Source organism: Xyrauchen texanus, chromosome 27 (genome assembly GCF_025860055.1).
Source record: "Xyrauchen texanus isolate HMW12.3.18 chromosome 27, RBS_HiC_50CHRs, whole genome shotgun sequence".
In the NCBI taxonomy this organism is placed as follows: Eukaryota; Metazoa; Chordata; class Actinopteri; order Cypriniformes; family Catostomidae; genus Xyrauchen; species Xyrauchen texanus.
This window is the reverse complement of record NC_068302.1, coordinates 35421492-35437277: the sequence shown is the minus strand read 5'-3', so window position 1 is coordinate 35437277 and position 15786 is coordinate 35421492. Positions and strand designations below refer to the sequence as shown.

Here is a 15786-nt window from a genome sequence, read left to right as displayed (position 1 = left end):
CTGATAGGGCAAAGTCAAAGAAGCCCATCATCTCTTTGAGTTCCAAAGAAGAAAGTCAGTCATACAGGTTTGGAACAGTATGAGGGTGAGTAAATGATTATTGATTGGATGCAAAGGTCCTTTTACCAATCACATCAAAGGTGTGAATCAGAGCAAATTGCCATGAGAACTCAATGGACTGTGTTGCATACCCCAAACCCATTCAGAGATGTTCCTCTTCTTCCATTTTCACATAGAATGCCTCTAACTCAAACCTTTCCACAAAGTCAAAAAATGTCAACATCGCTGTTCTTGAACATGTGATTGTAATCATTAAGATGTAGATCCAATGTTGAGTCTTGATGAAAGGGATATCGCACCATTCATTTGTAAATATTTCCCTTTCATTTCACCCTAGCAGTGCTGCTCCAATTCACACCATCAGTGATATAACCCCAACAGCAATTTGCAAATTATATGGTATCATGATGTGCAATAAGGCTCACATGGTGTGATGACTAAATAAACTCTATACTACTATACATTCTAACACAGATTGTTATGAAGGAGAAGCCGACTTTATTTTAGTCACACATTATACATACATTTTTGCATATATATATATATATATATATATATATATATATATATATATATATATATATATATATATATATATACAGTGAATTATTTTTTGTTTCACATATTCCAGCTAAACTGGGGGTCAGAGTACAGCACCCCTGGAGCAGACAGGGTCAAGGGCCTTGCTCAAGGGCCCAACAGTGGCATCCTGGCAGTGCTAGGGGTTGAACGTATGACCTTTTGGTCAGTAACCCAGAGCCTCAACCGCTGAGCCAACACTGCCCTTTTATGTGTCAATCTATTCCTTTTGCTGCAACAACCAAACAGACCAAACTTTAATAAAATATTTTATAAACATTTTCTAATGTAAACATGTATCAAACATACAGTACATATACATACTGTCCTTGTTGTGAAAAACCTGAGCTCCTTAAATAATAATGAATCAATTATTAGTTACGTTTTATAATTAGCCTACTGTCCTGAATTCTTCATGCTTTAGAGACTTTTTTTTTACGGAAACAGTGTATTCACAACACAAGTTACACAACACAAATTAAGCATATTCTGACTAATGAATCATTTAGTTCAAGTTCACCTGGTCATTCGCTTCACTGTGCAGATTTAAGTTGTTATATAACATATATGTTGTGGATATAGTGATTAATCTCATGTATAAATAGGATGCATTTGGGATAGGTATTTACCCCGTTATAAAGCGGTACATTTTGCCAGTGTAAGGCTGTTCAGTGCATCACTTACAGATTATTTATTCATTCAATTAAATCAGAGACTTTTTTTTTTATTATCACACAATGAAATATAAATAATTTATAAAAATTTGCATGACAAATCTACCTGACTTCAGTAGAATGTTTAAGCATTATAAGAACAAAGCAGATGTACTGTATCATTTTCCACCATTATTTAAACTGCTGAGCATGACTTTTATCAGAAAAGACAACAATAATAGACAAATAATAATCATTTTGAGTTTCATTAATGTCCTTTTGTCATTGCAAAGCGCATTTCACATGAGTCGAGGTGTCAATGCCCTCCACGTGACAAGCGTTGCAGAAAGCGTCACTGAGGAGCGAATTTACAAGCTTACCATGCAAGAAAGTGGGAGGTGTGCACAATAAACATTGAAAACATACATTTGGAAGAGAACAAATGGCAATTGCTTTGATTGCAGAAAATAAAAAGAAGACTTGTTTATGTTTAGGTCTTAATTTTATTTTATATTTTTGGGGTGAATGTAATTAATATAGTTCAATAACTGGGGTCTCTGGATACTCAGAAGCGATAAGGTAATAATTAAAATAAATTATGAGACATTTAATATCTCTTTCCAATAATTTGGACAGTTTTAAAATATTTCTTGCAACTTTGCACTCTCAAAAGACACCATTTCTGTGAGGCAAAGACATGTCAAATGAACAACATGCCCCTCTCATTCGGTCGGTACATGTACCAGGTCATTCAGTTTGTTTATGAATGAGAAGTTTCACGAATGCCGCTTCTCACTGTGCACATACTGTTGTAGCCAAGCACACGATTGGACGTAGCTGTAACCAATCAAGCAATCTGCCTCGGTTTGACATCGATTTTCAAGCACACGATTGGACACTGTTGTAATCAATCATGAGGGTGTAAGCGCCCTTAACCGCTCATGTTGTTTCACAATGCACAGCCACCGGCAGAGATAAAACGATAGGAATTTGAGTATTTGACTCTTATTCCGAGTCCCAATCGTAACCATGTTTTTGTACATGTAACGAAAACCTTGCTAGCAACACAGTCAAACTGTTTGATTATTCTAAAATACTTTCCAGGAAAAATAATTATTTTCCAGGACATTTATGTATTTTTCTAATTTTCCATGACTGGAAAACTGCAAGATTCCATGTTTTTCAAGACACGTGGAAACGAATCGGTTACCTAACGTAACCTCGGTTCTCTCTAGAAGAGGGATCGAGTATTGCGTAAGCTAGCTTACGCTACGGGAAAGATTCATCTTTTCTGAGATATTGAAGCCAAAAAATTATCCTTAATTTTGTATCCATTGTCAACGCAGTGCAGCAGCTGCATACCTTGAGCGGGCTAGCTAGCGAGCTCATTGGTTGCTCTGCGGCAACTGCTGCAGCCTATAGAGCGAACTTGAGTGAACTTGCGTCCAATGACGAGCGCCGCGCGTCACTGTATCAAAGCCCGCCAGAATGGGCGTGGCTAGAGTGCATATAAGCGTAAGTTCAGTAGGCTGGAACCCTAGTTTTCATTGAATGAAGCGAAAATCGCTGCGTGGCGCGAAGCACGGCCGGCTACGCAATACTCGTTCCCTCTTCTAGAGAGAACCGAGGTTACGTTAGGTAACCGATTCGTTCTCTTACGAGAGGTTCTCTCGTATTGCGTAAGCTAGCTTACGCTACGGGAACCCATTGTCAACGCCGTCGCGCTCAAGCATCCACTGCATGAGCCCTGGGGTGGGGGGACCCGGGGAGCCCTTGTGAGTGGGGAATAATATTTGGCCGGCAAGAGTGCGGGCCAGTGTGTGTGTAATACATAAGCACCTAGTGGGAAGGGAAAGACAGAGCGGCGGTGCGGTCTGTGTGGAATGTGTCCCGTCAGTGCAGCTCACCAGGGGAGCTGTAGCGTATTAAACCGCTAGTAGTTTTGCCTGCAGGGCGGGCACTTCCAGATTGTAAAATCTGACAAAGGTGGAGGGAAGCCCAGCCCGCTGCCACACATATGTCGTGAATGGAAATCCCGCTGGACCATGCCCACGAGGAGGCCATGCCTCTAGTGGAGTGAGCCCTAATGCCTAACGGGCATGGCAGGTCTTTTGACGCGTCGCGCGGCAGCAATAGCGTCCACTATCCATCTAGACAGTGTCTGTCTCGAGGCAGCGAAACCTTTGGTGCGCCCTCGAGCGAAGCGAAAAGCTGCCCAGAGCGTCTGAAAGAGGCGGAGCGCGCAGTATACAATCTCAGTGCTCTGACTGGGCAAAGGAGATTGGCGTCGCGTTCAGCTATCGGATGCTGGCAGCGCCGATAGGGAAATGATTTGTGCTCTGAAAGGAGTACCGATCACCTTGGGGACATAGCCGTGTCTAGGCTTTAAAATGACCTTGGAGTCACTTGGTCCAAACTCAAGACACGCAGCGCTGACAGACAGCGCGTGACGGTCTCCCACACGTTTAACTGATGACAGAGCAGTTAGAAAACGGTTTTGAGTGAAAGGTATTTCAAATCCACGGATTGAAGCGGTTCGAAAGGGGGCTTTCATAGCTTCGAGAACTACGGAAAGATCCCAGATAGGAACCGATGGGAGCGCGGAGGGTTCATCCTTCTAGCTCCCCTGAGGAAGCGGATGACCAGCTCGTTTTTCCCAGTGACTGGCCGTGCAGGGTTCAGCGAACGCCGCGACGGCCGCCACGCATCACTTTGAGCGTGGATGGGGATCTGCCCTTATCCAGCAGCTCTTGTAAAAACACGAGCAGCGACGACACCCCACATGTCCGTGGGTCCAGGTCTCTGTCGGTGCACCATTTTGAAAACACAGACCATTTGGACGCATAGAGTCTTCTCGTGGAAGGGGCTCTAGCGTGTATGATAGTGTTTATTACTCCTTCTGGCAAAGCGACGGGTAGTCGTTGATCACCACGCGTGCAGCGCCCAGCTCTGGGTGGGGATGCCAGATCGTGCCGCGAGCTTGAGAGAGGAGATCTGCTCTCACTGGAATGGGCCACGGGGCTGTCAGTGACAGCTGCGTAAGCTCCGGGAACCATGTCTGATTCTCCCAGCCGGGGCTATGAGGAGCACCGAGTGACGCGTTTCCTGATCCTCTGCATTACCTGTGGCAATAGCGAGACGGGAGGGAAGGCGTAAAGCGGGCGGTTGGGCCAGTCCTGGGCCAGCGCGTCCTCGCTTCGAGAAAAATACTGGGCAGTGAGAGTTCTCTTCTGGCGCTAAAGAGGTCTATCTCTGCTCTGCCGAATATGCTCCATAACTTCTGGACTGTTTGAGCGTGCAGGGACCATTCCCCTGGGGAAATATTGTCTCTGGACAGTCTGTCTGGGCCGTCGTTCAGGTGGCCTGGCACGTCGCGTCGCCCTCAGCGAGCGCAGGTGGCACTGGGACCAACTCAGTATGCGTTTTGTCAGATGGAAGAGGTTCCTGGATCTGACACCGCCCTGACGGTTTAGATAGGATACCACAGATCTGTTGTCCGAACGGACCAGGACGTGGTGACCCTGAATGACCGGGAGGAAGCGCCGCAGCGCGTACTCGACCGCTATCATTTCCAGACAATTTATGTGAAGGAGCTTTTCCTGAACTGACCATAGGCCAAAAACCGGAGAGCCCTCGCAGACCGCGCTCCAACCCGTGTTGGACGCGTCTGTCGAGATGACTTTTCGGCGAGATACAGCTCCCATCGTCACTCCCGCTGATACCATTCGGCCACTGCCCAGGGCTGCAGAGCTGAGATACAGGTCTGAGTCACTCTGATCGGCTGGCAGCCCGTGGCCCAAGCCCGGCGAGACGCGGGTGTTTAGCCAATGCTGAAGCGGCGCATGCACAGTAAACCCAGCTGAAGCACTGCTGCGGCTGAGGCCATGTAACCTAGCATTCTCTGAAATTTTTTCAGAGGCGTGAGGCTGTTCATCTGAAAGGACGCGGCTAGTCGCTGAACACGGCGGCTGCTGTGTAGATAAGCGAGCCGTCATCGCCATGGAGTCTAGTTCTATTCCAAGGAAGGAAATTGCCTGACTGGGCTGTAGTGAGCTCTTGGTCCAATTGACTGCAAGACCCAAACTGTTCAGATGACTGAGGAGAACTGTCCTGTGAGACAGAAGCTCCGTATGTGACTGTGCTAAAATCAGCCAATCGTCCAAATAGTTCAGAATTCGCAAGCCCTGACTCCGCAGGGGTGCGAGCGCCGCATCCATGCACTTCGTGAAAGTACGAGGTGCTAAAGACAGGCCGAACGGAAGGACGGTGTATTGATAAACCTGGCCGTCGGGCGAATCTCAAGAATGGCCTGTGACGGGATTTATCTGAATCTGAAAGTAGGCATCTTTCAGATCGAGAGAAATAAACCAGTCCCCTGGCACACATGCGCGAGGAGTTTCCTGATTGTAAGCATTTTGAGCGGTCTTTTGCGAGCACCTTGTTCAAAACCCTGAGATCTAATATTGGTCTGAGGCCGCCGTCTTTCTTGGGGACAAGAAAATAACGGCTGTAAAACCCCGACTCGCTCAGAGAAGGTGGCACTCTCTCTATGGCCCTTTTGCACAGAAGGTTTGCTATTTCTGAACGAAGCATGCAGGCTGCTTCCGTGTTCACAGTAGTTTCGAGCAGCTCTGAAGCGGGGAGGCGGCGATCGAACTGTAGCAAATAGCCCTGTTTTATTGTGCTTAACACCCATTTGGATATCCCTGGGATAGCTTTCCACGCTTTGAAGCGTAACGCTAGAGGGTGAATGGCCAAGTCAGCCCTGATTGCCGCACACAGCGAGCTGAACAGAATGTGTGAGCGGCTTACTGTGCTTATGCATGACTGCTCGCAGACAGCAGGGACAGGCTGTTCTGTGAGTGACTTCCGATTGAGGTGAATGGGGAAAGAGTCACATCTGTGAAGTGATGCTGCGAGCATAGTCACGGGCATGGGACTTACATACAGAGAGGTGTTTGCTGGCCGTGTGACAGAGCGGGCAGAGAAGGGCACGCGCACGGATTAGGTGGAGCGTTTATTGACTCTAACACTCGAGCTGGCTGTGCCTGCTTTATGTGAGTGGGCTCTGATAGGGACACGGGAAGTGTAATGCTTGTGTGTAGGGGTGAACACTGGATTGTGGGCACATTTTCTACACATAAGGCATGTTTGCTTTTACAAGATTTCTTTGGGTCGCCGTGAAAGCGGCATTTGAGTGCAGGCAAGCGGGCAGTATCACCGGCTTGTTGGCTGCTGAATCCACCACTGCAGTAGCCTGAGAGAAGGGGACTGACAGGGGCGAAGCTTTGACGGTGGTCCGGCCGCGGCGGACTGAGCCGTCGTTTTCTCAACAAAGCTAGGAGGACTTCGGTTGCTCAGGTTTCAGCGCAATCTTAGGCCGAGGCCCGCAGGAGGCGGCGGTCTGCGGCGGCTGTCTGAGCTGCGTTCTAGAGCGGCCGCCCTGTCGGCGCTGAGAAGTCTGGTTTTGCTGAGCTGGGCGCTGTGAAGAGGCTCGTGCAGGAGGCTGGTCACGTGGGCGGCCTGCAGAGGAGCTAGCGCGACGAGGCAGGAAGAGATTCATGGCTTGGGTGGCTTTCTGGACTTCCGAGACGGTCAACAATGCCACTCACCGCTGAACCGAAGAGACCTGGACGGAGAGAGCGGCGTTGAGGAACGTGGAGCGTTCAGCTTCTCCCATGTCGGCTAGCATTAGCCATAGGTGTCTCTCGGTCACAGTCAGCGCGGCCATGCACTTCCCTAGGGCTTGAGCTGCAGCTTTGGTGGCGCTGAAGGGCGAGATCCGTCAGCTCCTTAGATCTGAAACAGCCTCTGGGTGCCTGCCTTTCTCATCCCACTCTCGAAGAAGGTCCGCTTGGAGGATCTGTAAAGCGGCCATGGAATGCAGAGCAGATGCGGCTTGTCGGCGGCGGCACAGGCGTGGCCAACACAGGCGGAAGTAGTTCTGCAGGCCTTAGACGGGAGCACTGGCTTAGACCGCCATCTCGCGGAGGGCGGGCAAAGGTGTGCTGCTACCGAATCCTCGACCGGGGATGGAAGAGCTCGGCGTGGAGTTCCGGCAGGAAGGGAGCGGCCGGCGCAGGCGCCGGCGACGGCTCTGAAGAAAGCAGCCGTCGAGTCTGTTGGGAGCCTGCTCAGAAGGCGGTGACCACTCGAGCCAGAGGCGGTCGACGGCCTGTGTGAGGAGGCGTTAGTTCTTCCTCGACTCGGCGCGGTCCTGCTGGATTCCTGGGCCGAGGAGGAGGCTGGGAGCCTGACCACTCCTCGCTGTCGAAGCCATGATGGAACAGCAGCCCTTATCCTCCGCCTCATCATCCGAGATGGCAACAGTGCGGCCGCTCGGCGGCAACTGCGCGTCCCGGGGCGGGGAGGGTGAACGCGAGGCTCGAGGGAGAGGCTCCGGCGAGGTAGTCGCTTCTAACACCGGTTCCGGCAGCCTTTGGGAGCGGCGCTTCTTTCTGCGCTGGCAAACGAAAGGCGCGGCGGCTTCGGTTTTGAGTGCTTTGAGTCGAGCCCGCGAGGGTCGACATCGAAGCTCCTCGCAGAGGTCGCATCCGCCGTCAGCGAGGGCGAGCTCTGCATGTTCCAGTCCCAGGCAGAGAGCGCAGATGAGGTGGCGGTCTCCGGCGCTGAGAGGGGCGCGCATGAGGCGCAGGTGGTGCGAGGCATCTTAAAAAGACGCTCGTTGCTCTGTTTGTGAAGTTCACTGAGGAACTAGCTTGCTCTAAAAGGATACGTCGCCGGATGGCGTAGCTCGCAGGATGGCTGAAGGTGGCGAAGACGGCCGGCTTCTTCGAGCGCTGTCCAAGCTTGCTAGATGCCCCTCGAACGGCGACGCGGCTTCTGCAGTTCAGAGATGCGAAGAGCTTCGCTGAATAGATGAAAATCAGGGTTCCAGCCTACTGAACTTACGCTTATATGCACTCTAGCCTCGCCCATTCTGGCGGGCTTTGATACAGTGACAGCGCGGGCCTCGTCATTGGACGCAAGTTCACTCAAGTTCGCTCTATAGGCTGCAGCAGTTGCCGCAGAGCAACCAATGAGCTCGCTAGCTAGCCCGCTCAAGGTATGCAGCTGCTGCACTGCGTTGACAATGGATACAAAATTAAGGATAATTTTTTGGCTTCAATATCTCAGAAAAGATTAATCTTTCCCGTAGCGTAAGCTAGCTTACGCAATACGAGAGAACCTCTCGTAAGAGAACCCTGATTCCTTTAATCCAGACCCCAAAAGCAGTCTTTGTGTTACCAAAAACTTAAAAACACAAAATTCAATATATTTTTTATTATTTGCTTGATGCAACTTTGCTTTAATTTAAGCACTGCATAATTTTAAAGTTGCGCTAATAAATTCAGCAGGCTCGCACATCATGAATGTGAGACAAAACCTTGTGTTTCTTAAATGTAAGCAGATAGAGGGCTATATCCGGGGCCTATAAAATGAAAATGCTAAGAGAAACACTAATAATAAAAGTGGTATTGTTATTATATTTCAAAAATAAGTGAAACTATCAATAATATTGCATATTTTGTCCCACTGAAATGCTCATTCTACAATACAGCATTGATTTTGAGTTGGACGTAGATGTAAATTTACTGTATCAACAACAGCTATAAAAAGTAAAAATGTAACACTTAATTTGTGACTAAATTATTCTAAAAGTGTGAGCAATTTGGAACTTTCATCAGGTCCTTATTGATTTAAATTAGTAATCTCTTGGAATTTCTGAAGGCAATCAAAATCAGTTATATTTTCTTACACTCAAACTAAAATATTTTAGCCTATTTTTAGGATTTACACATTTCTATTTCATATAAAATATCTATATATATATTTTGTATTTTTTTTATTTGCCTTAGGAAAATGTTTATTAATTTATTTATTCATTTTTATAGTTTTAACAGTGGTATTTGTAAAAAGACCATAGTATGCACTTCACTGGTATTTTTGTATTTACAAGCAGTAGCCCTATTCTAAAAACAATAAATACAAAATATAAACATTTAAAAGTTGTAAGAAAGATTCCCTCACTCCAGAGGTGCACATTAAACAGCTTGAGACCGGTCTGTGTGAAAAAACGCACCTGCTTTGCTCTCACGCTGCTCTTTCCATTGAGCCATATCCACCTAAAGAGCCATACAGGTGCATTATCGGAGGTTGTGACTTCAACTGTCTATTTGACGTTGCTAAACCAGATACTTAAGCGTCACTAGATTTAGAATCAGATGAACTGAGTTACAAATGCATACCAACCCGTATAATGGAGTACAGATAAACATTTTAACGCAAACAGCAACTTGACCATAGATTTGCTTAACATGACTGATAAACGCCCCTATTTGTAACCTAATGCCCCCCTCTCTATTGGCATCCTTTGAACGCTGGTACCGGCCCCCATTGAGAAACCATGGATTCGATGAATCCATATCTAATATCTACTTCTATATACAGATTATCTTGATGTTTCTTCGGTTTATATCATGCACTGTTAATATCTTGCAGTATAATTTTTATCTTGTCATATTTTCGTCAACAGTGTGCTTTAATAAAAGCGTTTAATTATCGTCATGATGCGCCTTTTTCAATCTCAGGTTAATGTTTTCGTCAGTGATTTCATGAGATTATCACTGCATTCAATACACATGAACACTAACATAATCATTTACATTTGTCAATGATGTTTAATAAATTATGGCAGTTGAAAAACAGCAATCTGTGATATGATGCACCATTTTATTTGTTATTTGCTTGAGAACAATTTTGTCGTCTATGCCAATATTGCATTTGGCATTTATTTTTAAGCATTTGACAGATGCTTTTTTCCAAAGTGACTTCCAGAGCGATCAAGGTATACATTTTATCAGTAGCTCTATACAATAGGTTTTCCCTGGGAATTGAACACATGGTCTTGGCGCTAATCACTTGAGTTCCATCGTGCTGATCTATATTAATGTAACTATAGCACGAGAAATCAAATGAAGTGTTTTATTGTATTTGTTGCCATGAGTTCCATGTTCACTCACCTCCAACTGCTGCAGTAGAGCTTTGCCCTTCTTGTTGATTTCATTGATGAGAGTAAAGACTGCAATCTTTATTTCATGTTCTACCTTCTTATGCGTCTCAGCAACTTCTCTGATTCTAATGGGATACAGAACAATAGACATTCAATAGCTGGTTTTCATTATGTGCACCTGTTTTTACCCATTAAAATAAAGCAAGAATGAAACGACTTCATTAATCAAAGCTTAACATCATTAGTAGGCAATATACTATATATAGTATATATAATAAATCTGTGTTTAAACATGGTCCAATTTGTTAAACAATGATAAAAGTGCCAGTTGAAAGCATTATCAAGTTCTTTAAAATGCTTAAAAACAAACATGTAATGGGTGACGGATGTGCCATTCAAATTTTGTGGAAAGCTTTCAGCAGAATGTTGTGGGTGTGGATTCCACGTAGGCATTGTCATTAACAGTAATTCTCAGTTTAGCTCAGACAACTGGTGGCAGGGTGGAAATCCTATTGACCAATACATTTAAATGTCTCTTCGATGAGGATTTTGAACAATATAATATATTCACTATAGGAATTTCCATGACTATAAAGATTTTTTAAATTGACATGACTTTTCAAGGCCTAGAAATAAAAACATTTAAAACTCCCTGATATTTCCAGGTTTGAGAACCCTGTGGGAAGGACGCAACAGAAGCGCTACCTGTTTTGAACCTGAGATGCAGAGAATTCCACAAAGTTTCTCTTCTCTTGCAACTTAGCCATGAAAGTTTCAATGATGCCTTTCTGGTTTTCAAAAGCTTCCTCTAGAAACTGGTACCTGCAAATCAGAATTTTACATTAGTTAGTGCACAACTAGTTCTGGGACATCTTTCATTCACATGTCACATTCATTTAAAATGTTTAATTTTTAGGTTTGGTTAAAAAAGAAAAGAAAAAAAGTCAGTGGTAAGGATAATGCCAACTTGCTAATAAATTATGTTTATATAGATGCCAACATGAATAACACACAACTAAATAGACTCTCCATGCAGTCCCTGAGAAAGTTTTAAGTGATAGTTCACCCAAAAATGAAAATGCTCTCATCATTTACTCACCCTCATACCATCTCAGATGCATATTACACATTCTTTCTTCTGCTGAACACAAATTAAGATTTTTGAAAGAGTATCTCAGCTGGTGGATAGGGCTGTCAAAATTGCTCAAAAATGACATTCGAATATTCCCTCTAAAAAAAACACATATATTCGAACTATTCGAATATCTGGTTGCGCATTTGGTCAATGACGCGCATTACGTCAATAACAGGACAAATTAATACAAAGAGACATAACTATTTGTATAGGTAGTTTATTTAAGTTTAAACATATTTGACAACGTATTACCTACACAAAAACAAGTAAATCAACTAATGGCCAAGACCTCACTCTGCTGCGCACGCGCAGAGCACTCTTTCTCTCTCTCTCGCCCTCACGCTCTCTAGCATAACGGTTTAAAAGAACAACAACAATAAACAAATGTTGAGTGCTGATCAAGAGTTTTGTGCAAGCAATATAAGGTCGCGACTCTTGTCCCAAATATAGCAGGCTTCATTCAGTGATTAAAACAAATTATTAACATTAATTGAAGTTTTACAGTATATAGAACCGACATTGAACGCTCCGAGCGAAGCTGTGCTGTGGTAAACATGGAACTTTTCCTTGACATGAAACGGTAAATAATCAAACCAGTGGAAGCCTGCAGTGCATGAAACTGCTGTATCTAACCTACCTTATTCATGCAACATCTATTCAGTCAGTACAGTAGCCTTACATTTTAGTCATGTTTCTGTTTAACGTTAAATAAAATGAGGCACACAATTCCGAGAAATGTGACAACAAAGACCCCTCAGGCAGCACGCCCACTGCTAAAGCAGACAGCCGCACATCTGCTACAGCTGGCGCTGTTTTTTTCCACATTCGAATATTAATTTTCACCTTCGAATTTCTGTTTTTTAAAACTATTCGAATATATATTCGAATTTAGAATATTCGTTGACAGCCCTACTGGTGGATTACTTTTATGCTGCCTTTATGAGCTTTTTGGACCTTAAAAGTTCTGGCCACCATTCACTTGCTTTGTGTAGACCTACAAAGCTGAGATATTCTTCTAAAAATCTTTGTTTGTGTTAAGTAGAGGAAAGAAAGTATACACATCTGGAGTGAGAATTTACATTTTTTTGGGTGAACTACCTCTTTAATGAATTCTTTATAGTGAAAATATGTATGTTTAAAGGGACAGTTCACCCAAAAATAAAGAAAATTGCCTCATAATAAATAAAACGGCCTTACACTTTCATTTTGTGTAGAAAAAAAAGCAGCAGCATCTCATGTTCCACAGTAGAAAGTCAGTTTTGGAACAAACACTTTAATGTGATGCTTTTGTTCCAGGTACATATTCCCTCCTCTTTTAAATGTTCTTGATAAAATCCCTTTTCATACATTAACAATTGATTTAATAATGCCCAGCAGATGAGGATGTTGTTGTTGTGGTTACTGTAAACAGACCTGTGCTCTTTATGTTCCAACAGTTGACAGTCTCTGCAGGTTAAAGTGTCACATGTCTCACAGAAGAGCTTCAGGGCCTCTTGTTTGTGCACCGGACAGAAAACGGGTTTCTGGCCTGATGTCCCAACCGACTCTACAACACAGAACAGAGCCAAACTCATCTTTTGCTTCTCATTTCACTCCCCCTCCCTGTGCCCTCAGTCTATGACTACCACATGCTTTCATACCCCCTTGCCAAACTCAATCGAAATGAGGGAAACTAAGTGGGTTAGCTCTAAATGAAAACAGTACAGACCAAGCAAAGGACTCACTTGAAACTTTGCCTGTTGCCATGGCAACTGTACTTCGAGTCATATGCTCACTAAATTGTCTAAACTAAAGCAGGACTACTAGAGCAATGCTGCATTTTTTTTACTTTTATCTTTACTACATTTAGCAACGGAAATGATTGTATCGTAACTGCCTTGCAAATACAAGCAATTAAATATGAAAATCAATTACTGAAACGCTTACTACGTTTTTATAACACATACCAGAAGACACTTCCTCTTTTTTGCGTATTTTATGGTCCTTGGTGAACTTGACCCTTTGATGTGCTTCAATGCACGTTTTACAAAGCCACTCCCCACATTCTACACAGAATCCAACAGCACTGGCGTTGTCTTCACAGCTGGTGCAGACCTGTTACAGAGCAAATATAAGATGCATTCACAACATCTCTTAAAATGTGTATGTATCCACAAGCCTGACTTTAACTCAAAATCAAACACTGTTGGCAACACAATACATGCACGAATACCAGCTAACACAGCAAAGAAAAATCTAGGGGTGTGAATCTTTGTATTTAAAGCAATTTGATTTGATGCATGATTAATTAATTTCAATTTGATTGAAAACACTGTACAGCAACTCGATTTTGTAACGGTAACTAGGGATGGGAATCGTTAGGAATTTAACTATTCCGGTTCTGCTTCCTCTTAACGATTCTGGTTTCCTAACAGTTCCAGTAACAAATCCACTAGTTCTTTTAGTACTTTTGAGGAAGAATTATTTGAAAATTAGAAATGGACTTACTGTCCTCTACAGTCTGTTGCCAAATGATGAGATACTTTAAGACTTCTACAGAGCAGATATAACAAATCAGAAATAAATGTAATAACTCTTTTAAAATGTGTGTTAGCTGACTTTTTAGGGACATATATATATCTAATAATGGATCCTAAACAGACTTTATATGGACTGTATCTAAACAAACAAGAAATGTGATGGCATATTTCATTAATTAATTTTTATATATAAAATACATTGTATTACAAAACTTGGGTATCTTTAATTAAACATATAAACAACCAGTCAGTAATTGCACTGCTTGATTAAAGTCTCACAGGTCTAAAGTCACATGACAAATTTAACAGTTCCAGAGACAGTTTAGACTGTTCTGTTGTCTAGTGTTATACTTCAAGATTGTAAGACTTCAACAGTTCTTATTTGATTTTGAGTAGGACGTTCATAACTTGCACATCAGTTTGGGATTAATACTATACCTGAAGCGTTGCATGTTTTGCACTTTAGATAAAAAAAAACGGCTAATACGAGTCATCCTATCGGCAATCAGACTTTTCTGGAAGCGCTGCATGTTTTGTGCTGTAGATTCAAAAGAACGGGCTCATCTAAATTGTTCTTTCAGGAATCGGACAATACTGGAAGCTCTCTCAGTTTTGTGCTGTAGATTCAACAGAGCCGGCTCAAAAGAGTCATTTGTTTGTGTGTTTTACGCTTTTGACCCAGTCAAACACTGTCAGAGTATTTCAGTACGGTGTTCCAGCTGCATCGGCGGAAAATTCACACAAGGGAACTGTTACTGGAACCAAAAGTCATGCCATGAATCATACAATTCTGGTATTTAGTAAAGAATGGAACTGGTTCTGAACAAGAACCAGTTCTCAGTTCCCAACCCTAAGTGTAACACTTTACAATAAGGTTCCATTTGTACACAAAATTAGTTCACATGAACGAACAATGCTTTACAGCATTGATTAATGTTAATTTCAACATATAGTAATACCTTTCAAAAGTTGTATATGTTGACATTAGTAAATGCACTATGAACTAACAACAAACAATTGTATTTTTAGTAACTAATATTACCTATGATTAATAAAAGCTGTAAAAAATATATTGTTTACTGTTAGTAAATGAGACATAATGCAATAACTAATGCTAACAAATAGAAACTTATTGTAAAGTTTTACCTTTGTAACTTTTAAAAAAGTATTTATTATATTCTTAAAATACTTGCCCTAATTCAATTTTTAGTTGATTATTGACAAACACAAATAATTTATTATTTACAAGTCATATTTCAAGATTGTTGCAGTGCCATCAAGATTTTTAATTGATCCATTGAGAAAAATAAGGCATCAATTATTACACCTGTAGTTAAATCTGTACAGTGCTGATACTGACCTGTGTCGCATTCTCTACTGAAGTGCTCGTGGCCTCTGATGTATCCTTGACAAAGTAATTGTCCACTATGTCAGTCTGTTTGTACTCCTGAAGACACACCACACAACGCATGACGTTCACTAGAAGAAAGACAACAGAAAGATTAGCGAAGTCTGAGCACTTAAAATAGAATGTCTTGTCAATGTGAGCCAAATCTAAGAGTAATCAATCTTCCGATATACTATACACAGGGGCATCATGCTATTATTTATTACTTTTCTTAACTGTGAGAGGCACCAGTAGAAGACCTGGCTCATTTGGTGCCCTAGACCAGGGGTTTGCAAACTTTTGATGCCAAGGACCCCCAAATATAACAATCACCTTGCGAGAGACCCCCTCATTTATTTTCTTTTGTGTATAAAGACCAGAGAAAAATAACAATTCAAGTATGATATTATAAAGACAATTTAAATAATTATCTTTTATAT

At 42.9% G+C, this 15786-nt stretch overlaps 1 protein-coding gene across 2 annotated transcripts in view; it reads right to left on the bottom strand.

The window, feature by feature from the left end:
• Window positions 1–15786, bottom strand: part of trim33 (tripartite motif containing 33) — a 58890-nt gene that overhangs the window by 24781 nt on the left and 18323 nt on the right. For both annotated transcript variants that reach the window (XM_052094958.1, XM_052094959.1), the window contains exons 2-6: window positions 15320–15438; window positions 13387–13534; window positions 12854–12986; window positions 11011–11127; window positions 10316–10430 (exon numbers count right to left, since the gene is read on the bottom strand). In XM_052094958.1, the coding sequence (XP_051950918.1) occupies window positions 10316–10430; window positions 11011–11127; window positions 12854–12986; window positions 13387–13534; window positions 15320–15438 (632 nt within the window). The remainder of the gene's footprint in view (window positions 1–10315; window positions 10431–11010; window positions 11128–12853; window positions 12987–13386; window positions 13535–15319; window positions 15439–15786) is intronic.